The 25,685-nt window shown below is 43.7% G+C and overlaps 1 protein-coding gene across 4 annotated transcripts in view; it reads right to left on the bottom strand.

Moving 5' to 3' along the window:
- Window positions 1-1,216: 1,216 nt before the first annotated feature.
- The window catches only part of prrc2c (proline-rich coiled-coil 2C), a 31,022-nt gene continuing 6,553 nt past the window's right edge, over window positions 1,217-25,685 (bottom strand). Inside the window, exons 2-34 of one of the 4 annotated variants that reach the window (XM_088077942.1) lie at window positions 23,638-23,807; window positions 23,200-23,374; window positions 22,180-22,289; window positions 21,713-21,838; window positions 21,307-21,608; window positions 21,112-21,191; window positions 19,843-19,979; window positions 19,654-19,741; window positions 19,359-19,539; window positions 18,616-19,261; window positions 17,799-17,971; window positions 16,758-17,043; window positions 16,436-16,646; window positions 13,316-15,760; window positions 12,248-12,411; window positions 11,492-11,646; window positions 10,928-11,363; window positions 10,740-10,825; window positions 10,462-10,656; window positions 9,383-9,640; window positions 9,038-9,130; window positions 8,778-8,879; window positions 8,513-8,684; window positions 7,742-7,963; window positions 7,017-7,138; window positions 6,537-6,703; window positions 6,151-6,406; window positions 5,893-6,003; window positions 5,456-5,650; window positions 5,269-5,369; window positions 4,564-4,690; window positions 4,199-4,441; window positions 1,217-3,201 (exon numbers count right to left, since the gene is read on the bottom strand). In XM_088077942.1, the coding sequence (XP_087934068.1) occupies window positions 2,935-3,201; window positions 4,199-4,441; window positions 4,564-4,690; window positions 5,269-5,369; window positions 5,456-5,650; window positions 5,893-6,003; window positions 6,151-6,406; window positions 6,537-6,703; window positions 7,017-7,138; window positions 7,742-7,963; window positions 8,513-8,684; window positions 8,778-8,879; window positions 9,038-9,130; window positions 9,383-9,640; window positions 10,462-10,656; window positions 10,740-10,825; window positions 10,928-11,363; window positions 11,492-11,646; window positions 12,248-12,411; window positions 13,316-15,760; window positions 16,436-16,646; window positions 16,758-17,043; window positions 17,799-17,971; window positions 18,616-19,261; window positions 19,359-19,539; window positions 19,654-19,741; window positions 19,843-19,979; window positions 21,112-21,191; window positions 21,307-21,608; window positions 21,713-21,838; window positions 22,180-22,289; window positions 23,200-23,374; window positions 23,638-23,752 (8,547 nt within the window). In that variant the 5' untranslated portion in view covers window positions 23,753-23,807 and the 3' untranslated portion in view covers window positions 1,217-2,934. The remainder of the gene's footprint in view (window positions 3,202-4,198; window positions 4,442-4,563; window positions 4,691-5,268; window positions 5,370-5,455; window positions 5,651-5,892; window positions 6,004-6,150; window positions 6,407-6,536; window positions 6,704-7,016; window positions 7,139-7,741; window positions 7,964-8,512; window positions 8,685-8,777; window positions 8,880-9,037; window positions 9,131-9,382; window positions 9,641-10,461; window positions 10,657-10,739; window positions 10,826-10,927; window positions 11,364-11,491; window positions 11,647-12,247; window positions 12,412-13,315; window positions 15,761-16,435; window positions 16,647-16,757; window positions 17,044-17,798; window positions 17,972-18,615; window positions 19,262-19,358; window positions 19,540-19,653; window positions 19,742-19,842; window positions 19,980-21,111; window positions 21,192-21,306; window positions 21,609-21,712; window positions 21,839-22,179; window positions 22,290-23,199; window positions 23,375-23,637; window positions 23,808-25,685) is intronic. The other 3 variants (XM_088077944.1, XM_088077943.1, XM_088077945.1) reach the window with 3 other exon arrangements.

Below are 25,685 nucleotides of genomic sequence, written 5' to 3'. Positions count from 1 at the left end.
ATATCTATGTCTCTTTTTATTCTGGGACTGATAAAGTAAGTCTGTTTGCAGTCGTTTTTTGTGGCATACATGTAATGAACAGTTTAACCAGTACGTTAAATTGCAACGCATTTGGAGGTCACATGAGCATACCTGAAGTTTGCAGTGAAATATCCAGGCTTCTTTCCCTCATTTCGTCCTTTTCTGACGACTATCTAATACTTTACTCAACTGTCATTTATGGAAATATGTTCCAAAGTTTGTTACAACGACCGTTGGCTAGCTAGAGGTTAACATAATTAACGTTTCAAACACCTGTGAGGCGGAGTGATACCCGCAGTGAAAAGTCCCAGCACCGTGCCTTCAATCCAATGGAATTGCTTAGTAAGGACTAGCTGTTGTCTAATGTACACTAAATGCCTTTCTCTCCAAATCTGATACTGCTAAGTTTTTTATTTATTTTTAATTTAAAAAATAGTACATATATACCATAATATATATATATATATATATATATATATATATATATATATATATATATATATATATATATATATATATATAATCTAGTTGTGATTGGGAACGGCGGTGGCTAAAAGATTAAAGTCAGTGATAGAGAAAGTAAGATTAATGTATCAAGTTTTTATGGCAGTTATTTCATGCAGACATTTTTATCGTCAAGGGTATCAAGAGGGAGTTTTTTTTTTTTAAATATGGCACCACACAAAAATTAAAAGTGCTTTAAAATAAATTTTTTGGTAATTATTGACATGTCCAAGACTGTATAAAGATGAAAATTCCACTTCTCATTTAGTATAAGGAGTATTTTTTTTCCCATAGCAAACAACAGTGGCGCTATATAAACAAACTGGAATTTTATGGGTAAAAATTCTGAAATTTAATGATTTTTTTATAGTTATAAGGATGGAAATTGATTAAAAGATGTAAGTCAGCAAATGTGAATAATAATATTTTCTGGCATTTTTTGTCCTAGAATGACACCAGAGTAATTTTTTTAAGGATGCACAGGGGTTAAACAATTAATTAATCATAAATTTGTTGCCATAAAAGTGCCCAATTATTATATTACTTGATTTAAAAATGGTAGGTGATGCAGTGCCACCTAGTGGTAAGATATATTCCACACCAAATTTGATTCTCATGCAACATAAAATAAAAAAGGGAAAAATTGTGAACTATGGCTTCAAGTACAAACCAGGCATCACTGAAAAACATCTCAACAGTATATTATTTTATTAGTTTCTGTAACCAAACCAAGAGAATGTAAATAAGACCGTACATATTTTAATACAGCGATGAAACCCCTGTACAAGTTCAACAAAAAAAAAAACAAAAAAGAAAAAAAAATCATTACCCTCCCTCCCTCATCCATCCTCCAAAGGAAGGACTCTTCCCCCGACTAGGGTAGAGGTGAAGAGGACGCCCTCCCCACCTCAGGGTGCATACTACTGTACATTTCTGAAGGACCCTTGTCGCCACAACCCCGAGATGAAAGCATTGTGGGTGGGACAGCCAGCGGAGGTGAGGCAGAGACAGAAAACAGCACTGATTGCTCTCATCAGTAAAGACAACAAAACAATAAGTGTCCTTCTGCCCGAACGCTTCTGAACTTGAGGCTTCTCATATCATGTTTCCTTGTTCTCCGTCCTGTTCTTGTTCCCCCTCGTCGTGAGGGTTGACATACACACACTCAAAAGTGTTATTCAACAATCAACTCCTCACCGTTTCTACTCCTCTAAATAGCCCTATCCTGCTATTCTCTAGCTAAGGGCACTGAAATCAGTCAATAGCAGCAGGTCTGGGTGCTTTACAGTGAAGTGTGTGTAGGTGTGTGTTTGTGTGACAGCAAGGATGGGCGAGAAAGCAGTGAAAGGGTGTGTGACAGTAGCTCCTAAACTGGAACAGCTGTATGTAGTGATCATACATCATCCGTGTGAGTCAAATCAAAACTCTGCTGCCACAGCAACAGCAATCCTAATAAAAAGGCTGTGACATCATCTCTGCGCTGCTTTAACCTTTGGCTAAATATACAAGAAGAGTCCAGCTACGAGCTTTCCCCCTGTTTATACCACAAACACACACCCAACACACACACACAAACACACACACACGCACACACGCGCGCACCCCAACACACCAGTAATTCTGAGGCAAGGAGATGAGAGCAGAAGGCAGGAGCAAAGGCTCACAAATCAATAAATCAATCATTAATTTCAATCAACTGCTGTAATTTTCACATTTCCGTTCTGGTAAAAACAAAAAAAAAAAACAAACAAAAAATGACGAGATTTTCTGATTTCATGTCTCTGTGCGGTGGATGAAACCGTTGAGTGAGCGTAATGAGGTGCAATTCCACGTGCACAAAATCTCTGGATTAGTTATGATGGGAGATTGGGCAACAAAAAAAAGTGTGCTTCACTAAATGACGTCTCCTTAACAAGATTGTTTCGACTACAAAAACAAAACTGATTCATATCTTTCGTTAACAAAACAAGGTTTCTCCTATAATATGCGTGATCCTATTTGGGGGAAAATAAAAATAAAAATAAATCAAGAGCTATAAAAATGGCAAACTCAGCAGCAAATCTCATTTCAAATTTTCTCTTTCCATCTCTCCTCTTATCTACCGTCTCAGTAGATCTCTATGGAACAACTTGTGCAGCCATTTTATCGGCACTCTAAATATGATGGAAGAATCCAACTCAAACGCCGCCACCTACAGTGGGACAAGACAGGGGAAGAAAGAAGAGGAAGAGGATTATGTGTACGCAGGACGGCGCCTACTCTCAGTAACCACTAGCATCGACTCATCCTCCTCCCCCACGCTGTCCCCCAGGGCTGATATGAGGTGGTGACCGAGTGAATGGGGCTAGATTCTCTCTCTTCCTCTCTTCCGTCCATTCATATTGTCATCCGAAGAGGTTCGCCGGCTCTTTACTTGCCCTCTTCTGGTTTGATGGCCTGCGGTTTAATGGGGCCAGTCCGTATGGGCTTGGCCGTGGACATGGGGGGTTTGTCAGAATCTGGGCGGTCGCCCACCGCCTGGTGGTTCGAGGCGGAGCTGTCGAGCGGGGGTTTGCCCCCCTGATCGAGCCGTGACACTTTGCTGACTTGCGGGGCCTTGAGTTGCTGCTGTTGCTGCTGCTGCTGCTCTGAGAAGAACTTATGAGTGGACTGGAGCACCTCGGCCCGCTGCTTCGCCTGCAGGGGGGAAAAACAAAAATCAAATCAGCCTACACATCCATTATCTGACTGGCCAGTTAACCCTTTCAAATCTGAGCACATTGGCTCTATTTCTTTCAAAAACATGGAAAGGCAGAGAGCAACTTCACAAGAAATGTCACCAAAAAAGTAAAAAACAAACAAAGAAAATTACCTTAAGAAAGGTTGTCAGTAATTTTTTAAACTGTGATTTATCACAGTATTTCTACAGCTTATCACAATTACTCAATTTTTTTTAATCATGTGTTTTAAATTCCATTATTTTGCATTTAAATACAGCTATAAAGTCCATGTTGACAAGGTGAATCAATTCTTAGCAGACTGAGTTGATTAGGAATCAAATAACGTCAAAAAACTTCATGAGACTAACATTTAGTGGGCCTGTCTGTAAAAGCGAGATTTACGCACAGAACCTATTTGAATTCAAATATCGAACCACAATTACCCCCTGGGATCAATAAAGTATTTCTGAATCTGATCTTGAGGTCAGAGGGCAAGGGACCCCCTGTGAAATGACCTTGCCGTTTTCCATTGCCAAAATTGTGGCATTGGAGCATTATTTTGTCCCCTTACTGTGACACTAGCATTGTTGATACCACTGGATTTCTTAGGTCTACTGGTTTCTCATGATACCAGTATCATCCCTCTCACACCGGCGATAAACATTTTTCCCTAGTTTAAAATCAATCAATCAATAAAGAAATAAACAATTACTTCCATCTAATTGTCAGGTTATTTCCTTGTCACCTTTTACATTTTTTTTTTTTTTGCAATTTATGGGACATTTCTTGCCAAGTTGCTTATTATGCTTCCCCCCATGTTTTCCAAAGAAAGAAATTAAACTTTCTCAGTTATCAGAGGTTTAAATGCTTATGAAAGCCGTCTGAACGGAGCACAAGAAATCTGACGTTGATCCAGGTGTTTAGGAGTATTAAAACAGTTGCAAAGAATCAGCAGATAAATTGGGAAACCAGACCTTTAGGTCCTGTTCAGCCTTCAGAGCCGCCTGTGTGCCTCTGGGTGCAAGCGAGGGGCCGGGAGGTCCTCGGGGAGGGTGCTGGCTGTGCTGTGGGTGCTGTGGTCGGGGATGGGGCATGAGACCACCACCCACATTGGGTGACATTGGAGGGCCCATGGGAGAGCGCTGGACACCTCCTGCAAACGAGTTAGCGTGAGGAGGTCGAACCAGAGGAGAGACGATGTTGGGCTGAGACAGAATCTGAAATGAAGAGCAAAAAAACAGAAAATAAACGGACAGTTAACAGGCTTCTTATAATGTTACCAGCTGGTTCCTTTTATAAACACAATCAAAAAGCAGGTTTTTTGTTATTATGACTCTACCTGTGGGTTGAACTGGCCGGGGAAGTGCTGTGTCATTCTCATGCCGGCAGAGCTGGGTTGAAACTGCTTCTGGTACAGCATGCTGTTGATTTTACTAGACTGGCTGCTAGGAGACGTGGAACTGGCTCTGCAGGAGGACAGAACAACCATGAGTATAAAGTGCATCAAAATGACACGTGATGGGTAGCCACACTTGATACAATTTTGATTCTGGTCTATTAAAAAAACAAACACTGTTTTAATAAAGACATGGCAGTATTGCCCTGCCACTGACACTTGGGCCACACTGCCTGCGTGAGCAGCGTTTGACAGAACTGCTGCAAAGCTTCCTGATGCAATAAGCATCTATTTCCACAATTAAAAGTCAGTACTTCGCTCCTTTATGGAGCCGTGCAAGGCACTCTATTGTAAACAACATGATCCTGCAAATATGTCAAAAATAAATAGCTTCATGTTAACTAATTCTGTCAATACAAATGTTGTCAGAGGGCTTTTATTTTGAAATGAAAACAGGAAGTGTTGAGATAGATGTAAATATTTATATTATTCTATGTTTGTGACAGATAAAAACACACACTTCAGTTAAATGTGGCATTAAGTGAGTATGACCATCAAAACACCATTTTAACTGTCTGTTTCTGCAGAAAATGTGTCGCAAGGAAAAAAATAGGTGAGACTCCTATTCTCTAGATTCACAGGTGGTACCTGTAATGGCTGGAGGTGGGTGTAGTGCTCCTGGCGCCAACGGGAGGCGTTCCGGGCTTCACATCCATCCCGCTGCCAAAGAGTTTCAGATCCATGTCCATCTGCAAAGTATCGACAAAAAGAAACTGTCAGAGCTCCACTTTTACCAACAAAAATATTAAAATATGAGAAACACACAGTGAAGTACCTTGCTGGTGGGAGGCTGCATCATGCTGTGGCTAGGACCCATGATGCCTCGGTATGGCTGGGACACCGGGGGCTGTCGGTTGATGTTGGGGGGCTGGGCCTGGGGAGGAGTGGGAGGCAGCGCCAGGAGGGGCTGGCCTCCACCCGAGCCAAAGTTTGGAAGGGATAACTGGGAACTGGGCAGAGGGACCGTGACCTGGAGAAAAATGAAGACACACAAATGTTACCAACTAACAAATCACTGAGTCACCAATTTATTCATCAGAAATTGTGTTTTTCAGTTTTACAAATTGGAAAAATGAACAAATTTGTGAGTTTGTAGTTTGTAGTTTGTAGTTTGTAAGGATCCGTGGGAACCCTGGAATAGTAGAACAACATAAGCTAAATAAGAGGTTTTTAGACATTTAGTGTTTAGAATTATGTTTGCATGTGGGCTACCTGTTGCATTGCAGAGCTCGGCGACTGAGTGTTGCTGTAGTAGCTGCTCTGGCCATGTTGTTGCACTTGCCCCGAGTACATATTTGAATGCTGACTCATCCCCTGTCGAGCCTGAACCAAACAAACAAACACACAAACACACACACACACACACACACACACACACACACACACACACACACACACACAGGTCAAATAGAACCTATATACAAAATAAATCTATTCCAGATGTAATTATGAAAAAAGATAAGTATGTACCATAGAGTGAAGCAGACTGGTTACCTGCAGCAGGTGGGTGTCAATGAGCTGGGAGCCTCCCATGCCGGAGGGCTGGTTGAGCTGCGGCTCAAACAGGATGGGAATGTGCTGGGTCGAGGAGGCCTGCTGATAGGCCAGATTCGACTGAGGCTTTCCCAGCTCAGGTGCCTGCACACCAGGATAGCTGTGCAGGGATGGTCCTGACAGCATCATGGAGGGCTGTGACAGGCTGCTCTGCATGAACGCCTGCTGAGACCTGAAGACAGACAGGGTCATAGGATCAGATGACATAACACCAAAATAGAGATACTGGCCATTCAGCAGCACTGCATGTTTAGTTGTTTTTGGAGCAGAGAACTGACTACCTATGTAGTGTTGTGTGTTACCTGTAAGGCTGCAGTGAGGAGCTGAACAGGTCCTGCGGCTGCGAGACTGGAGGACCAGTGCTGAGTCCCAGCTGAGCCTGGTGTGTGTGTTGGTGTTGGTGTTGGTGCTGCGGCTGACCTTGCAGTGGAGCGTAGATGGGGATGGGAATCTGCTGCACTGCTGTCGGCTATAAGGTGGAGAAAGAAACAGGTAATTTTTTCCACTTAAGTAATTCTAAGAAAAAGCACAAAACAAAACAAAAAAAATTGCAAAAGCATACAAAATAAATCCATATTCCTACATGGATATGCATCACAATCTACTGTGATCTACAAGCAGCAGGTTAGCTGTCAGACACCCACGAAGTGTGTAAGTGAGTCTCATGGACATCGTTTGCAATTTACTTCCCGATCTGTCCACGTCAGCAAGAGACAAGTAATTTAATTCCAAAAATTAAAAAGCATTCCTGCACCGTGTTATTGATCACCAGAAATTCCTACCTGTGAGAGGCCGGGCTGAAAACCTTGCTGCTGCGCCAGAGAGGGAGGCGCCAAGCGAGGGTGAGGCGTATTAAAGAGGTGGCTAGTGTCCATGTAGAAGGCTGGAATCTGAGCTGCAGAACCTCAACACATAAGCATTTAAATATTAGTGATTGCTATGTTAATATAGTAAAGAGTCCTAGTCTCTCTAACACAGTCTGAACAGATCTATCCTGTCTTATTACACATTTTCTTACACTCACATCACTACTCACATTCACACACAACTCCCTCCCCAAACCCATACCCAAATCACCAATTATTTTCTTGTTGTTTTTGTTTGTCCTTCTGATTCACACATCTGTTTTTTAAGCTTGAGTGTTATGTGCTTTTTAAAAAAAGTATTATTACCTAATTTTATGAATTTTATTCCATTAATGTGAAATCACATGGTTTATGTGGACGCAGCAGACATAAAAAAGAAAAAACTGTGTGCAAGATTGAGAATATGATTGCATGAGCTGTTGACACAGAAATAAAAACGTGATTGCTTACATTTGCACACGCTTCTTATTCATCATCAACATTTAAATATGGCTATTAAAAAAACAAGGAAGTTGGTGTTCGAAATTTGACATTAAAAACATAGTTAGATGAATATGTTAAAGACCAAATCCATTTCCACTTTGATGCATCCAACATGTGTAACATCACAGCGTCACAGTTCAGTGCCATGTTTCTCTCACCTGCTGCAGACTGAGAGACGTACACCTGTGGGGTCTGCTGTTGCTGAGGCAGGAGGGGAGGCACGCAGCCCAACTGAGAGAAGCTGCTGCTACTGCTGCTACTGCTGGAGGAGGACAGGCTCCCACCCTGCAGCTGCTGGGGCTTCACCTTACAGATGTTTGGGGGGTCAGAGGCTGTGGTGGTCTTGGTGCTGAGGGATGACGTTGTGTAGGTCCCAGATCCTGAAGGGTGGAAATAAACACAACGTACACAAAAGATCAGTAGGGGTGCTTGGATATTACTGATGCACAAGGGGATATCCAAAAATAAAAGTCATAGTTAGTAGAGTGCAAAAGGGTGTTAATTTCGGCAGCTACTTCAGATTTAGTCTTTATATTATGTATATCTTTATATTAGACGAGAATGCTTATTAGTTACCTAAACATTTTGGTAGTTTTCATTACGGCTGATAATTAGCACTAATGACTGATGCTGCTCTGGTGAGACCATTTTTGAATTTGAATATCCGATACCCAATCACTAACATTTTAGTCCAGCCTTGTCTCATCAAAGAAAACAAAACATACGTCAGTTTTTATCATGAAAGATCTTTTTTTAGCTTGTCAACATCTCTTCTTATCATCGAAAAAGGTAGTTGATATTTTTTTTTTTTTTTTTATTAACGAAACTACCAATAGTGTAGAATGTCAGAACAGAGTTGAGGTTAGCAACATTTTAACACAAAATACTGCTGGAGATATACAGAAGGTGTTTAATGGGAGTTCTGTTACCTGACAGTGAGGTGCTGGGAGTAACAGAAGCCACGGGGATCTGTGGCATGGAGGCTGAGGAGAAGGTGGAGTACGAGGATGCACAGGAGGTGATGGGGGAGGACGAGGAAGTGACTGGGGAATTTTTCTCCAGACTCGGCGAGTTCTCCCATGCCTTGCGAGCTGATTCCATCTGAGGGGGAGACAGAAAGAAACAAGCGTTTAGTTACTGTTTCATGGAAGTTTTCTTCAGCACACTCGAGGTAATGTCACTTTCTCTGTGTACCTTTAGTGTTAGGTCAACAGTAGCGGGAGAGACGGTGCTTAGGCTGGAGCTCTGCTGCAGGGTCTCGCGTCGAGGAAGGGGCAATGAGTGCTGTAGTGCCACCTGAAACACAACAAAAACACCCCAAAGCAGTCTTTAAATCATGCCAAGTATTAAGGATCAGAGGTTTCGTTTTTACTATCTATAAGAACTTATTGTCACAGACCTGTGATTTCTTTAATTAAAAAGAAAGTTAAACAAAATAAGGATGTGTAACTCACATTTGCCACCAAACTCTCTTCTATTTTGTTCACTCCTGTAGGAACGCTGTCAGCCATTGAGGAGGAGGGGGTGGTGTAGTCAGTGACTGACTCCTGAGAGGGAAAGACATAAATTCAGAATGTAAACATGTCATACTGCAGCAATACTACTTTTTTTAATTTTTTTTTTTAATTGTACTTGTCAGTGTTCACTAAAAGCTCAGACAAATACAGGATAAAAACAGTTATTAAGACACAATTTGGTAAAGTCAACTAAAGGTATAATGATTGCTTCCCTTAATTCAACTATAATAAAAGTAAAATAAAAACAAAGCTGAGCCGTGCGGTCATGTAACACTGAAGTACCTTAGAGTTACTGTTGTATTCTGCTGAAGGGACAGTGATCATGCCCTCGATGTCTCCTCCCAGCTCTGGTACTGTGGTTTCACTGGTGGGAGGACTGGAGTCTGTAGCTCTATTGACGCCTGCTCCAGGGACGCCTCCCTCCATCCCCTCGCCTTCTCCTCCACGTGCATCTTTGGCCTTGCGGTTCTTTAAAGAGCGCTCCTTACCAATGGGACCCGGCTTGTACTCCTTGGTTTCCACCGGTTCCATTTCAGGAAGCTGGGAAGATGGAGAGATTATACATTTGTATGACTACAACAACTAATATGAAACAGTGTTCTTGTTCAACAGCTTAAAGCACTAATGGGTGAATTCACAAAAGGGTTAACATGGTTTTTGCAGCCACTAAATCTACACAAATAAGACAAAAAGAAACTGTATAATGCTCAAACTATGGCAAAGGCTTAACTGCATCCCTAACTGCACTGCAAGGCAAACAGCAACTTGGTGCTCCTGTGCTGCACATATATAAATGAAAAAAACATGGATACATTTTTCAAATTGGCCACTTTCTGTGCAAATAAGTCCTACTGCTAAAAACAGACCAGTTCACACAGATACATGCTGATAGCCACATGCAGTTACAGTGGAATTATGAGCATCTTCAAAGAGTTGGTGGTAACTGAAGCTCACTGGCAGACTGGGTTATTCAATCCCAAATATGGTTTCTCTCTGTCAAGTTTAAATTCTTTGCCTTAAGTTTTGAGCTGCACCTCGTTTGTCAGGATCTATAACTCACTTTTCTTTTTCTCTCAGCTGTTGTTTCTGCTTATGGTTTTCTTGGTGCAAAGGCAGCATTTATACTTTGCCACAATATTTTCAATCAGATGCAAAAAAAAAAAAGAGGGCAAACTGCACTCAGATGCTAAACGTTATGGATGTGTTTGCACTGTAATACCACTAGTTCAAAATCTTTTGTGAAGTGGACCTTGAGACAGGGCAGATAGCGGTTGCAAGCCATGCCCAATTCATGGTTCAATCATTTGCCACAATACATACTCTGTGAATTCGCCCCTGACTTTCCCCCACAGTTGAGTTACCTTCTGTGTTTTGATTGGGCCAGCTCGAGGTTGTTTCTGTCTCTGTTCTTTGGGAGCAGGAAGCTTGTTTTCAGAGACAGTTTCTAGCAACGCTGGAACTCCATCACTGTCAGTGCTGCCTGCAGACGATGGCGCTCCAAACTGAATGCTGTCTATTGCCAATTCCACACTGCCCTCTGATCCAGGCTTAACACCCTGAAAAGAAACCCACAATGTATTTTAGGTTTATCGTGTAGCAAAAATAATACGCAAAAATGAGATGGGAGTATTCAACGTACCTCAGAGGAGACAGTGCCAGTAAAGGAGGTAAGAGGTTTGTTCCAGGCACTCACAGAGGGTGGCTGGGGAGGGCTGATTGGACCAACTGGAAAAGCATAATACATATTTTAGACAAGAGCTCACTGACAAAAATGTCCTAAATTTGTCTTGACACCTGAATTGAAGAAAAACCGACTCATGCACTCACGCTTCTTGACTTCAGGAAGGACAGTGGAGCCTGCCACCTTGTTCTCCCACAGTTCTGTTCCCAGAGTGCTGTGTGTCTGCGTGGGTGCTGGGGGTAGGCTCTTTGAGGTAAAGTCCACAGTGGCAGAGGGGATGGAGGGCATTGGAGCCACTGTGCCTTCCAGAGTTTGAGGAGATGTGGCCGGCTGGGAGGGGGTGAGGTGAGGATGTTGGGGAGCAGAAATGGGGGGCTGCTGCTGGGCCTGGGGTGCGGGGGCTGCGGGAGGCTGTGATTGTGAGGCCTGCTGTTGTTGCTGCTGTTGCTGTTGTTGCTGTTGTTGTTGTTGTTGCTGCTGCTGCTGCTGCTGTTGTTGCGATGACTGCTTTTTGGCAAACCTTGGCGGCAGCTTTCCTCCGCCTGCTCTGCCCTTCTCACCAGAGCCTTTTTTACTCCAGTTCTGTGGGAGCAGTAAAAGTTCAGTATACTTTATCAAGAAGTAATATTATCAAGTATCAAAATGGTATAGCTCATTATCTTTAAAATATTGCAATTCTAGTTGGCGTATTTATCTTGTGCTCCCCTAACCTGAGTAGTCTGCTCTTCCTTTTTCCGTTTCTCTTCGTCCTGTAAGCGTTTTTGTTGCTTGCGGGAGACCACCTCCGTGAAGCCGTCATCATTGGCGCTGGACTGTGGGTCCTCGGTGGTGGTGACCTCTGGGTGGTCATCGATGATCACAACACCTACAGTGACAGGACAAAAGGAAACTCTTTCAAGTGAAGAGTAGCTGGAGTCGGTTGTAACTTCCTGGCTTATCAGCAAGACCCAAGAGTCAGAAGTTACATTTAGACTGCCTGTTCAAAGTAGTAATATTACGCTGTTATGCTGCCTCACCATGGGGGAGACAGAGTGATTTCGCCTGAGCTGGGAACAGATGTAGTAACAGCCCCGTAACAAGGTCTGTGTAAAACGTTAAAGCTGGAAAGATGTGACCATGGGTGGGGAGGTGTGACGTTTTCATTACGAATACACCGCGGGAGACTTAAAAAGCTGCTGTAAGTAACTAGCTGCTATTTCAAAGAAGAGCAGCAGCCGTAAATGTCCACAAATTTGGAAAACAATGAGATGCGAAAGCTCCTTGCCCTCAGAGCAGAGGATGAGATCAGTCACCATAAATCAGAAAAGATTCATGATTGTGATTGACATGTTATATCAGTGTATAATCACACACTGTAGTGGAATGATGCTGCTGTTGTTTGGTTCTGTATAAAAACGCAAGGGTGGTATGAAGAAGGGACTTAGTTGCTGTGTAGAAGTGGGTAGAGTATAAATATGTTTACTTACTGGCATAATTGTTCAGATCAAACTGAGAAAGAGCGTTCTCTTTGGGCTTCTTGGCGGCCTGTTTGGCCTCATCTTTGCGACGGCCAGACTGGTCTTTTGTGGGCCTCTGGGATGCTCCTCCCGTTGCTTGTGCAGCCCCCTCTGTGTTCTGCTGGGCAGTAGGACTGCAGAGACAGAGACAGAAAGGAGAAATGAGACTCAATATAAGAGTTAATGTCTCACATTTTAATGTTATTGAGAACAACAGTGTGGTGGTAAGGGAGGCACCAGACTTGAATAATGCAGTATTGAAGAATATTAAAATGGAAATTAACTGCAAAAAAAAAATTGTATTTATTCTTCATTTTATTACTGTCTTCTCATTGGAGTAGAAGACAATAAAGACTGCAAGAGTGTTGATGCACTTAGATGAAGGGAGAAAACATTTTCACTCTGCTCTCCATTAGAAATACCACTGACAAGGTGCAATTAGTCTAAAAATACCACCACACTGAAGCCATATTTATCCATATTTTTTAACTATGGCTGGGTGACAGAGAAAATTAAAAATCATGATATATTTGACCGAATACCTAAATATCAATATTGTGAAAATACTGTTGGGTTGATGATTGGTGTTTTCATGAAATGTTCACATGAAATTTTGGTAAATAATTATCAGTAATGTAATGACTAAGTGGATAAAAGCAAACAGGAAAGCTATAACAGTTTAAAGTTTAAAAATTACGTCACTGTACTGTAATGCAGACTTTAAAACCAGAAAAAGACAACACTTGCAATATCAAAAATTTAATCTTTTTTCACATCACAATATTTATACAATATCGATAAACTGCCAAGGCCTATTTATAACCATAACACTTTTCTGGTCAATTACAGGACACTTAGTTGCAGTGCAGCTATTAATTTGGAATAAAACTACACAAAAGCTTTATTGTGTGTGAATGATCCTGCCATATTATTCTACTGCACAGTGTTCATTGACTCAACTTCATTGTGGTAAGTGTTAATGTAAGCAGCCAAAGTAAGCGCCTAACAACAGACAAAAGCCCGATTGTTGAAACTCACCCTTTGCGGCCGGCTTTGGCCCCTCCCCTCCTCTCCCCCTTGCCTCCTGTGTAGCTGCGGCCTGGCTTGGCTCCACTGTTGCCTCTGCGGTTCTGTCGCTCTGTAGGTCTCTGACTTGAGAAGCTCCTCTTGGCTGCAGGAGCCCCCTCACGTTTTGGAGTCACCCCTCCATCAGGAGGGCTTTTATTGGGGGTCAAAGAGCCCTGAGGTGGTGCAGGTGCCGGAGTAGAGGCACTGGCTGCTTCGTTAGCAGCCTCCAGTGCTCCTTTTCTTTCCTCTCGCTCTCTCCTTTCGTTGAAGTCACTGCTCTCAGAGGCAGTTTCCCATTCCTCATTGGCTTGATCTGAAGAGTTCTGGTTGGACAAGTCGGGGGACTTAGTGCCGACTGCAGTGATGGTGGGGCTGCTAGTCTCGGGCAATGGTGCTTCTACGGGAGAGGACAAGTCAGGTGCAGGCAGACTAGCGGCCACTTCCCCAGGCACAGTTACAGGGGTTCCTGGAGCTCTAGACAGGGTCGGGGAGAGGGAGATTGGTGCCTGGGCAGAGCTGGGGACAGCAGCAGCAGCAGGCACTGGGAGTAGAGGGACAGGGGGACTTGGGGCGGTTTCTCCACTAGCTAACACTGCAGCCTCCCGCTCCTTCAAACGCCTGAAGCGAGGGGGTTTATCTTGCCTGGGGGGCCGTGCTGGTCTGGATCTACGAGGCCTTTCTCTACTACTCTGAGGAGCACCGTCCCCAAATTTCTTGCCATCAGACTTGGGCGGCCGTCTGTCAACAGCAGGATTGTCATATCTTGGTGTGGACTCCGCATCCTCAGGTCTGAATGTCTCCATGGGTTTGGAGGGCCACTGAGAAGAAGACTCTCTGGTTCCTGGCCGTCGAAGAGGGCCTGAGCGAGGTCCGCCGCGTTCCCTTGCTCCACCTCGTCTACTGTACAGTCCTCCTCTTCCTCGCCGAGAAGGCTCCCCTTTAGGAAGGAAACCTGGCTTGGGTCTGCTTTCATCATCCCCTCTAGGTCCACCCCTGTCCCCCATGTGAGGAGGTCCAAAGCCTGGCTTGTGGGGCACAGGCCGGCCTTCCCCTGGGAGCTCTCGTCTCAGTGGACGGCTCGGTTTGGTGCTAGGCTCACGGTCAGAGGGTCCAGTATCACTGGCAGACTCTCTCCCACCTTCACTCTCAGAATCTGTGTCTGAACCACGACGCCGTCTACGTTTTGGTATAACCTCAAAGTCTGAGCTCTCGCTGCGTGTTTCGCTCTCCTCCCTGTTGCGGAAGGCAGCAGCACCTCCAACAGAAGGTAAATCAGAGCGCGACCGGGGCTCTCGGTAATTGTACTCCGCCCGGCTTCGACCACGACTCCCTCTGCCTCGACCACTGTACGTTCCCCGGTAGCTCCGTCCTCTGGAATAATACTCCCCTCGACCACGTCCTTTGAAATTAGAGTCAGCAGGCCACTCTCTCTCTCTGTCCTTGTCCATTTCTTTCTCCCTCTCACGTTCCCGTTCTCTCTCCTCTCGCCGGTAGGCACGTGGAGGAAGATTCGACTCTTTCCTGGAGGGCAGCTTGGGTTCTGGATGTTTGTCATTGCTGGGCGGTTTGTCTACCTTCTCCTCCTGAGAGGAGGAGGTGGGAGCTCCAGATGAAGGCTGGGAGTCTCTGACTCTCTGATGACCAGTCTGTGTCTCCTCAGGCTCAGCAGCTTCTCTCTTGGCCTCACCCTGAGGTCTGGAGCCCTCAGACACAGCAGCGGCTGCAGAAGGAGCTTTGGATAACTGATCTTTTTTGGACCGGTCTCCTCTTTCTCCTCTCTCATGACGCTTCTCCCTCTCTTCTCTTTGCTCTCTCTCTTCTTTCATGTCTCTTAGGACAGGCTTCTTTATTGGCCCAGACCTGCGGACAGGTCTCTCTCCCCCTGGTCCTTCTCTGCGTCCTGCCCCTGATCTCCCGCCCCAGCGCAGCTCGGCTTTCTGCTTGCTGGTGGCTGGCAGAGGCAGCTTCTCTTGTTTGTGTAATCCATCAGCAGGAGGTGTAGCTCTGTTGCTAGTCACCGCAGCCTGGGGGTAGAGTTCATTCTGGGGCTTATCATCAGCCCGCTCTCCTGTGTCCTGGAGCTCTAGTGATTTTGTTACTAGGGGTAGCCCATCAAACCTGGGCTCATCCAGCTTGAGGGAGTGGCTGGAGCCCTGGGAGACACTCCTCTGGAGCATAGCTTGACCAAGAGCTTCAACTTCTTCCCCACTAGGGAGGCCAGGCTCCTCCGGATCAAAAGCTGAGCCGACAGGGACCCTGTCAAGAGGCCCTGATGCATCCTCTGGGCCCTGTGTAAATGCTGAAAGGGACTCCGTAGGGTCCTGGAAGAAGTTACTTTTATGAGAGTCCAATGCACTGTGGTCCTGGGGATACATTGCAGGGAGACCCCTGTCCAGATCCAAACCTGAGTCAATCCTATGGAGAAACAAAAATGTTATTGTTAGGGATGACCTGAACACATTCCACCCCCCCAAACCACATCATTTAATATTGTGTATCTGCAAATACCAAATCCTGATCTGATACTTCTATTTTTCTAGATAATACAGCAGCAAAGCGTACAATTTAAAAAGGCTTGTATAACCTATCAGGGCTGGGCGATATGGCTTTATAGTAATATTGCAATATTTTAAAACTATATTGCGATACAAGATAAAGATCTATATTTTTAAATGTCCTAAAGTTAAATAAAGTAGTTACTGTCATATAGTAAAGTTGAACACGCTGCTGTTATAATAACATTTAATTTAATGAAATACGGTTAGTTAAATTACATACTTTCATAACTACATTTTTAAAGATATTGTTATATTTAAATAAATCAAAATGGGGCCAATGGTGCTTTTATTTTGAAGGATGTGGCTCGTCTCAGGCCGTAGCTTCGATGTTTTTGCTGTGGACTTGAAGCTTTTGGTCAACAGTTGGATGTTTGCTTTAGCAGGAATCATTCACTATGAGTGGGCGACAAACAAACAGCTCTCCAGTTCATAAATTACTAATATTTACAAGTCGCACTGGTGATCCGTGGACGAAAAATGTGACTAAATAATTGCGACTGGAGCGCTGCGCTTATGATTTATTTATTTTTACCTTGGCTCCTTGTTATCTTCCCGTCCTTTCGGAGGAGTTACAGATGGTAGCGGCTCTGATTGTGGATATGGGTCTGATCCCCATACCATCCGTGAGTCTGATGGCAGGCCGTGGTCACGAATTGGTCGGGTCAAATGGTCAAAGGAGTCAGAGCTGGAGCTGGAGTTGTCACCTGGCTCTCTGCGCACAATCTGCTTAGGAGGCATCCTCCCTGGAGAGGACAAAACAGAGAAACTTAAAACAAGTTGTCTGGCACATCTGACAGCTCATCAGTATCATCAATCACAAACAAAGGCACAAACTATATCCATTTCTATCTTACCAGGGTGAATATTAGTTGGCATGTCCATGGGAGGACGCCCTGACATCATGCGGGGGTCCATGTAGGACTGCATCATGAGCCAGCGGGGGTCAAAGCCCATGGAGGCTAGGTGCTGGTGGTGGGGGCCCATGGGTTGATACATGGAGCGGTGCTGCTGCTGCTGCTGCTGCTGTTGCTGCTGCTGCTGCTGTTGTTGGGGAGCTGAAACACCTCCACCACCTGACGGGGACACAGAGCCCCCACTCTGGTGTTGCTGTTGTTGCCATTGTTGCTGCTTCATTTGCTCCTATAGGACCAACCAGGAATAGTAACAAAGGAAACATAAGATCAGTAAATCTGAAATGTTTTTAATGGTATCAGTTACATCAAAGGTGGCTGTCTTTGTGGTGCTGACAGCTCAGTGTCAGATCTGTTTGTTCTGACAACACATTGCTTTGAAAATTGCCACCTGTGATCATTATTTGAATCAATTCAAACAATTGTGAGACAGCATATTGACACAGTAACATAGTAATGCCAGTAGGTACACCTGTACTTCTTCCGCTATGACAAATCAACACGTCCACTGTAGAAAGCCCCAATCCACACTACAAAAAATTCACAATTCATTATCAAATGACCTTTCTATTTACAATTTGGAAACTAGCCCACTACCAGAGCTGCAACAATTAGTCAATTAATTACCAACTATTTTGATAATTCATTTATTTTCAGTCCTTTTTCTTGCTAAAAGGTTAAACATTTGCTGATATCAGGTATCTATGATTATAAATAAAAAGTATTCAGGTTTTGACTTGGTTGAACTATTAAAGCTGTATGATGAGGTCACTTTGGACTCAGAAGTGTTCCTCACAAATTTACCTGACATTTTATAGAAAGGACAATTCATCCTGACAATAACCTGCAGATCAATTCATAATAACAATAGTATTAAATTTCAGCCCTACCCACTAGTTCCTTTCACAACCACCACATATTATGGTCTAACAAGCAAAATCCTGGACTGCATTAGCCAGAGAAGCCAGCTGTGTACATCCTTACCTGCTGTCTGAGGAAACGAGGTGGCAAAGACTTCTGAAACTGTTTGGAATAGCCTGAGGTGAGAGAGGGACGCATAGCAGCTGCTGCTTCTCCTTCCAGCTGTGGTGGTGCCACAGGGACTTCCTCACCACTGGGGGTGTCCATGTGAGGCAGAGACAGGTGGGGCTCATCCACTGTGGGAAAACAACCAACTTTATAATAACCAAAATTGGTGAAAAAAAATAACTGAACTGACAATTATGCAGAGTGAGGAACAATTTTGAGAGGCACATGGGGGGCGACCAGGTAGAGAATTGCCACAGTTGGATTGAGTTTTTACATTGTTCATTTTATCATAAAACAAGACTTTTTTTTTGCTTGGGGCAGATATGAGGGTTGAACAGACTTGGGGAAATACTTGCCATTTTTTTGTTTCTCACTCTCAAACTATGTCTTTTATTTTGGATGTATGATTTTGAGGCGTCTTCACATGCTGCGCCATAAGCGTAAGCCAAGTGTGCCACAGTTATAATCATTTGTGTGAAAATACAGTACATTGCATATAATTATATGGATTAAACGAAGCTTCTATGAAAATCATTTGCACAGATTTTAGAATGTCAGTTTCAGCCCTAAATGCAACATCACAACAAATATAGACTCATATTAAAATCCTACCTCCCATATCTTAGCATAAATGAGTTTTAATACCAATAAAGGGCTTATTTTTAAATGAATGATTTCATCAACCTTATAAGACTTTAAGGATCCACGGGAATCCTGCAATCGTCATTTACTGTAAACGTAACTGTGAAAAAATATCTCTACAATAACTCACCTCTATTGTCCTCTATGTTGAAATAATCTCGGATAGGCACCGGTGTCCTGTCTGTCTGGTTCTCCTCCATCAGGGGACCGACCTCAGCCAAGGAGCTCTCTCCCTCACTCTGAGGCTCTGGAGCTACGGCCACAGGTCTCTGGACGGGGGGGCTGGGCTGTCGAGGCAAGTGAACCTCCTCCTCAACACTTGGTTCGACTCTCTCTCGTTCTCGGTCCATCCTCTCCCTGTCACGCTCCCCCCTCTCAGGAAGAGGAGCTTGCATGATTGAGGCCTGTGATTGTGTAACTGGGATTGAAGGTGCAGGACTGGATACAGGAGCAGGTGCTGATGAGGGCTCTTCCTCTTGAGCAGCTCCTGCTTCTTCATTGGTGGTCGGCGCAGGGGCAGATTTGCTCTCAGTTGCCTGACGATGTTTTTCATTGAGACGTTTAAGTTTTTCAGCACAAGCAGCAAGTCGCTGTTCTTCCATCCGCCGCTCCTCCTCTTCTCTCCGCCGTCTTGCTCGTTCTACAGCTTCAGAAACTTCTTGAGGCTTCTTGCGTTTCTGTCGCCAGGCCTCAGGGTCCTCCTCAGCACCAGGTGCCGCTGCAGCCTGAGGTTTGGTCACACGAGGAGCTCCGCCAGTGACAGAACGACTGCCACCCTGGAGAAAATGGCACAGATACAGACTCATCACCTTGCTGTCAAAGCTAACAGTGCACACCTGACAGGAGGTGTGAATAATGCATATCCAGTTTTACCTGGTAGTCCTGTGAAGCAGCTGGCTTATTGTACTGCCCCATACTGCCAGGTGATGGTGCTCTGGGATCACCATCAGCCCATGAGGTTTTACTGCCCCCACGGTCCTCAGTGCCCTCCTTCCAGCCCTCCTGACCATCTTGTGTCCGAGGTCTTACACGATCCACTTTACCCATCCAGTCCCTGAAAATAATGTCAAAATAGTTCAGTAAAAACAAAAATCATCACAAGTTATTCCATCCGACATCTCCTCAGCTAACCAGCACTCACTTCAACCTCAAGATTAAAAATACTCACCAGTTTTCTCGTTTATCTTTAGCAGCCTGGTTCTCCTCATCATCACTGAAGTTCAGTTTCTCCGTGTAGTCCACCTCCATCTGAGCTCCTGAAGTGAAGAAAGGGCGGGGTTGATAGATGCTAGAACCACTGTGAAATTACTTTTTTTCCTACTTTGATTAGTTGAAGTTCACAGGTATAGCTACGAACCTGCCCAGCCCTCATCAGCATCAGTGTCTAAGTTGTCGAGCTCTTTAAGTTCCGTTGCGCTGATGATAGAGGGTCTGTCTGGGTCCTGGAGCCAGGACTGAGGGGGCGGCTGCTGGGGTCGTGAAGAACGAGGACCCCTGATCAACCAGCAGAGAAAAAAGGAGAGGAAAGCTCATTATGCTATCTGTTCTAGTAAACAATTACCTCGACCTAACCCTATAGTATGTATCTATAATTGGCCAAATTTGTGCATTAGATTGAAAACTTAACGTAATCTAACGACCTCTTACCATTGTTATTTAGGAAACGTGGGTTAATTTCTTACTACAAATATCATCTGGTAAATATAAACTGTATGAAGGAACAGTGTGTAAGACCTTGTGGCATCTAGCTGTGAGGACTGCAGATTGCAACCAGCTGAAATGTCCCCCATGTGCCAAACATGAATTTCTGGTTAGGATTCCTTCAGTGTTCATTTGGTTTTTTTTACTAGGAGCCCAATTATCAGCAAAAGTCTCTTCCTCTCCAAAACAAACAAATCAGGTGATTAAAACCAGTAAATACACTGAATAAAGCAGTTTCACATTTTAAAATTGGTGTTTCTGCAACACTGAGTAACTTGTCACAAACAGGCTGCTAAGCCCAGCACCTGCTGATGTATAATCACTTTTTTCTCTGATAACTTATGATTCAGATTTTCAGTAGTTGTTGTTTTTTTAAAGCAAGAGCTGAATTATTCGCAGAGGTCTCTGCCTTAACAAAACAAATGAACCAGGTGAATTAAACCGGTAATAATCACTGAATAAAACAGTTTCACGTTCAAATCTGCTTTTTCCGTGACGTTGCTCAGCTCGGCACGGAGGGGCTGCTAACTACGGTCACCATTGCAAAGAAGCGAAAGGCCTCATCTAGATCCAACGTTTGGGTTGTCTTTTCTGGGCTACTATGGAAACATGGCGTTGCAACATGGTGATCGCTGTAGACGAGGACCCGCGCCCTATATAGACATAAACGTCTCATTCTGAGGTAATGAAAACCATGTTACTTATTTTCAAGTGATCACACCCTCAAGAAAACATACTTATATTCTAGTGTGCCATTGTACCCCATAAAGCCTACACTATAGATCTTTAAGTGAGTAATTGTTTTACTCATTATCTATTCCAGAGTTTATTGTATTTGTGCAATGATACAGTTATATACAAATCAAAATCTTTTAAGTGGCTTTAACCCAAGTATGTTGGCTTAGCTATTAAGCTGTGAACTCACTTTGCTCCATCTTGTGGTACGGGGTATCTGAAGTTGCCTTGTCCTGGGCCAAAGGTCATTTGAGGATAGGCGTGGAACATCTAAAAAAGACAAAGACTGCAATTATCACACAGGCTGAAGAAGAGATGCACATTACAATTAAGTACAGTAACTCTAATTTGCATATCAAATCAGGAATATCAAACTGGGACTTACGTAGGGTGGCATCATGCTCCTGAAAGCAGGGTCAAAATGAGTTGGCACCCCAGCAGGAGGTTGCTGGCCGCCATTAAGTTTAGGCTGAGGAGGGGGAGCAGAGGGGGGCAACCTCTCCCTGCCATCCCTCTTCTCCCTCTGAACGTCAGCGGTTACGTTTCGGCCAGGCTCGTCAGCTTCCCCTGGTGGTGTAGAGGTACCGAGGACCGTGCCACCCTCCTCCGGACCCCTGCTGTCCATCTCAGGGGGGCTGGGTGCAGTGTTCAAATTCCTGCCTCCTCCTTCACGCCAACTGCCAACATCTAACGCAACAGAAGCAAGAGAGATGTTTATTATTTGACCTGACTTGAGCAGACAAACAGAAAGCACTCCGCGAACGCTGAATGATGTTTATGCGAGGCCATACTTTGAGGTCTGAGGCTGGGGCCCGGTCCATAAGGCTCCTCTTCTTGACCGTCCCCTTTTTCTACTTCACCAGCTGCCTGCAGGCTCGGGAACTCCTGGTGAAAATGGCTGCTCACACGAGGAGCTCCTGTACAATACAAGCATGTTATTATTGATGTGAAAAAATCCCAATGTTTCATATAATACAGCGACCTACAGAGAAGCACTGAAAGGTCTAATTGTCATTTTGTGCACATCACCACTTCCAACTCCACATCACATTTAGTTGAGATCAAATGGATCGTGCAGACTATAATGCTTGAGTGCTGTAACCCAATTGAGAATTATGCCTTTGTTTGTTTGGACACCAGTAGGAAACATACTGGATAGTTTTCACAACCTCCTACATAAATGCCAAGAAGGAGCACAGGTAATCTGTGTTTTATGAGTAGGTGTAATTCTTAAGGAGCAAGAAGAGAGCAAATTTACCGTCTAGCTGTGTAGGCTTGCTGTTGGCCCAGGAACGGCTGCCCCCAATAGAGGGTTCTTGTGACTGGAGCACTGCTGGTTTGTTCTGGGGTGGGGGCGTCTCCTGTTGCCTGTGGCACATAAAACAGGACAGTTACGAATAACATTGAGTATGTATACATGCACAAAGTAGTCAGGTTTTTGCCCTTATTCTGAAAAAGAAAATATTCCTACTAAGCTGTTTCCATGTCTAATTATTCCACTTACACTCACATTTGGATGCAGCCGTACATACTCCGATTACTGTGTCCTGACATGTCGGTTATCACATCAAAATATGGAGAACAGCTGGAGCTGCTTGTCATTTTGCTCCTTTGCATCAAAATGTTTTTTTCACAGTTTCCTACAGATGGCAGACTTTTTAAACTCTAGTTCCTTCTTTAACTTCTTGAAAAGGTCAGTGTTACAAAATGTGTGCATTTCCAAAAACCTTTTGATAGAGAAGTTTTAAAAAAAGGTGTGTTTCTCCTTCTGACCAGAAATGTGGGATTTTCTTCTTCATGCACCTTTACCCCACAGCTTCGCAAACTGTTGGCAAGTTGGTCTGTGTACAACTTATCCATAACAACGCACAGAACCAACCATAAACAGACAAGAGGCAGTGTGTTGCAAACTGCGGTGAACACCCCAGTTGAGATGCATATTCCGAATTGGCTGTGTATATACAAAAAAAAAAGGCTCCTAAAACTCGAATAATACTGGCATGTCCCATCAAAAAATGCTAAATTCGTGAAACAGACTGATTTGGAATATTCAAACTAAATATGCTGTTTATATGATCCACATTAAATTCAGAATACTGTCATATTTGGAATAATAGGGGAATATTAATGTGCATAAAACTGTAGCCACTTCTGATTTTATTTGAAACATGAATGTAGTGCTTAACATACAGATTACAGAAGCGTTAGAACAAAAACGATGGTGCTTTGTGTGTTTATTCACAAATGTTCACACACACGCACAGGCTATTATATTTACCTCTCTTCCCCTCCCTCAGTTCGAGATGCCCAGCCACTACCGTCTTTGGGGACAATGTTGACGTTGGGGTCGTTTCCCTTGTTCTCTGCCTTCAGGCTGGGCAGGTTGGCCGGAGGGGGCATGCGCCGGCTGGCAGCCACTTTGCCCAAACTTTGGAGCCCATGTCTGGCAGCCACTGGGACAAAGAAACAAAATCAGTGGTTAAGGTCACATCCTTAAAGAATATATTATAGTATCCTGATTAACAGAACACAAAGACAAAACAATCTGTTCACATTTACTACAAATACAATCCACTTTAGTTATCATAACAGTGTGCAAGACTGAGGGCTTGTTTATGCTGAACGTTACAGACGGACATGGAGATGACGATAGAGACGGATGGAGCCTTCTGTCTGTTCACATTAGTTGTAACAGAGAATAACAGGGTGGACTTACCTGCAGTTTTCTGGGTTTCCAGGGATTTGCCCTTGTAGGTGTTGAAGAGGCTAAGGGTTGCATACTTTGTTTTGCCATCCTTTGCCTTGGTGCTCTGCCCTGACTTCTCGGACATTTCGCTGGAAACTCATTGAGTCTGGTCCTTTGGCCTCGCCCCCAGAACCAGCCTCCTTCAGCACAAGGGTGAGAGAAAAAAGATCATAAAAGATGAGGAGGATATTGGCTTTGGACAAAAATGATATATCTGAACCTTTTTTGATACATCTGCTTTTATGGAGACAGGTGTTATATGGGAAATACTAAGCTTGGTGCAACATATCATGCTGCCATCCTGCAACAGGCAGGATGCAAGCAAAGACGATGGTAGAACATAAGTTTATTTATTAACCCTTGAGAAGATCATAGAAAGAAAAAAATGTCACCTCAAACAAGGGTTTCGTTGCAAATGACATACAGAAGTAAGCACATGGTACAAAAAACATATCAAATGACATTAATCAAACAGAGGCAAAGCTGTCTTGGGGACGGTGAGCATGACCTTTATTGGACACTGGATGGGAGAGATGAAAATAAATTCAGGGAGAGAAATCTGGGGAATGATGTGCTGCAAAGGTCCCACGCGAAATAGGATGTTCTAGTTGCAGTTCATGGTTGAGGTCTTCATAAGTACCAGGCCGTCCTCTGATCTGACTTCTTTTCTCCCAATAGCAATTCAAATACTAACCTCAGGTTATCTGCTAGCGCTAATGCTCTCTTTTTACCAAATTTAAAATCTGAATACATCACTGTGTGGAACTCATTAAAATTATTCTTATTTAAGGTAACTCGAGGACACTGAATGCCATGGCATAAAAAAAAAAGTCACTGACCCACCATGACTTCATGAATACAACTGATGGGAGGACACGCACTGAATTTGATGATAATATTGACAAAAAAAATGAATTGTGGTTTAACCGTTTCTGGCCAATGCCCAATCTAATTAATATACATCATTATCTGTATCTGTATCAATACCAATCTGTGCAAAACTTCTGATTTGAAGTCTACACACATGACACAAGTCTAGCTAGTCTTAACAGGGTTTGGACCGGGATCATGTGCAAAAAAGGTCACTCAATCTGTACACCACTGACAAAACACCAATTCTCATTTTGTTTGCAGTATGAAGCAGATCTAAGAAAGTAGCAAGAAAAAAAGGACTGGTGGGGAGGAATCGAAGGCTTTCCGGAGGGGCAGCAAGAGACAACCAGAAAGGGTTAGAGTGGGCAGTACCATGGACACAGAAAAAGCATGTTTTGGTCTGCAGTGTCTTTCCCAAGTCACATAGAGGTCATTTATTATTAACAGAGCAGTGGTGAACAGCGTCTGTGAGTGTGTGAGTGTGTGTGTGTATGTGTGTTGGGGGGAGCTGACGGCTATGATGAGCTAAGGCTCTATCTGTAACTTGGCCTTGGAACACCTTGTAAAGGAACATCCACTTAAAGGAAAAGTCATTTCTTTTGAGAACAACCTAGTTCTTATTATCTAAAATACATGCAATGAGAGTCCATAGCATGACAATAAAACAGGCTGAAATTTCCTTTATTATTTAATTAGTAGACTTGATTAGTAGACACTTGAGATGGGAAATGAAAATTAAAGGTACTGAAAATTAGGTATTGTAAGCCATCTGTGCGACTCTATCCCAAACTTGAGTTATTTTCGAAAGGGAGATTTTTACCTATAATTCAATAAAAAAAATCTAATCTGAATTATAGTAATAACACTTTTGTTCACCCAAATCCAACTCTTCTGTTTTCATTCCCTTAAGGGTCTTTCTGATTAAAAATAATGGTTCTGTAATATCATGATACCGCAAAACTGCAACATTTTCTTAGGTGTGCCGTGAAAATCTTAAACCCCTGCAAACCTGCTGTATCCCTTTTACAATGGCTTACACTCCTGCATCAAATTTTTCTTTGTTGTGTCTCTGTTGCAGGTGTCCCAAGTGCACCTTAAAAATACGTAGGCCACAGTGCCATCACGTATGCATGCCCCTTTCAATG

The sequence above is a fragment of the Plectropomus leopardus genome, chromosome 5 (assembly GCF_026936395.1).
Source record: "Plectropomus leopardus strain MGB_pleo_1.0 chromosome 5, ASM2693639v1, whole genome shotgun sequence".
In the NCBI taxonomy this organism is placed as follows: Eukaryota; Metazoa; Chordata; class Actinopteri; order Perciformes; family Serranidae; genus Plectropomus; species Plectropomus leopardus.
The sequence above is the reverse complement of the archived record's forward strand: the minus strand, read 5'-3'. Positions and strand labels throughout refer to the sequence as shown.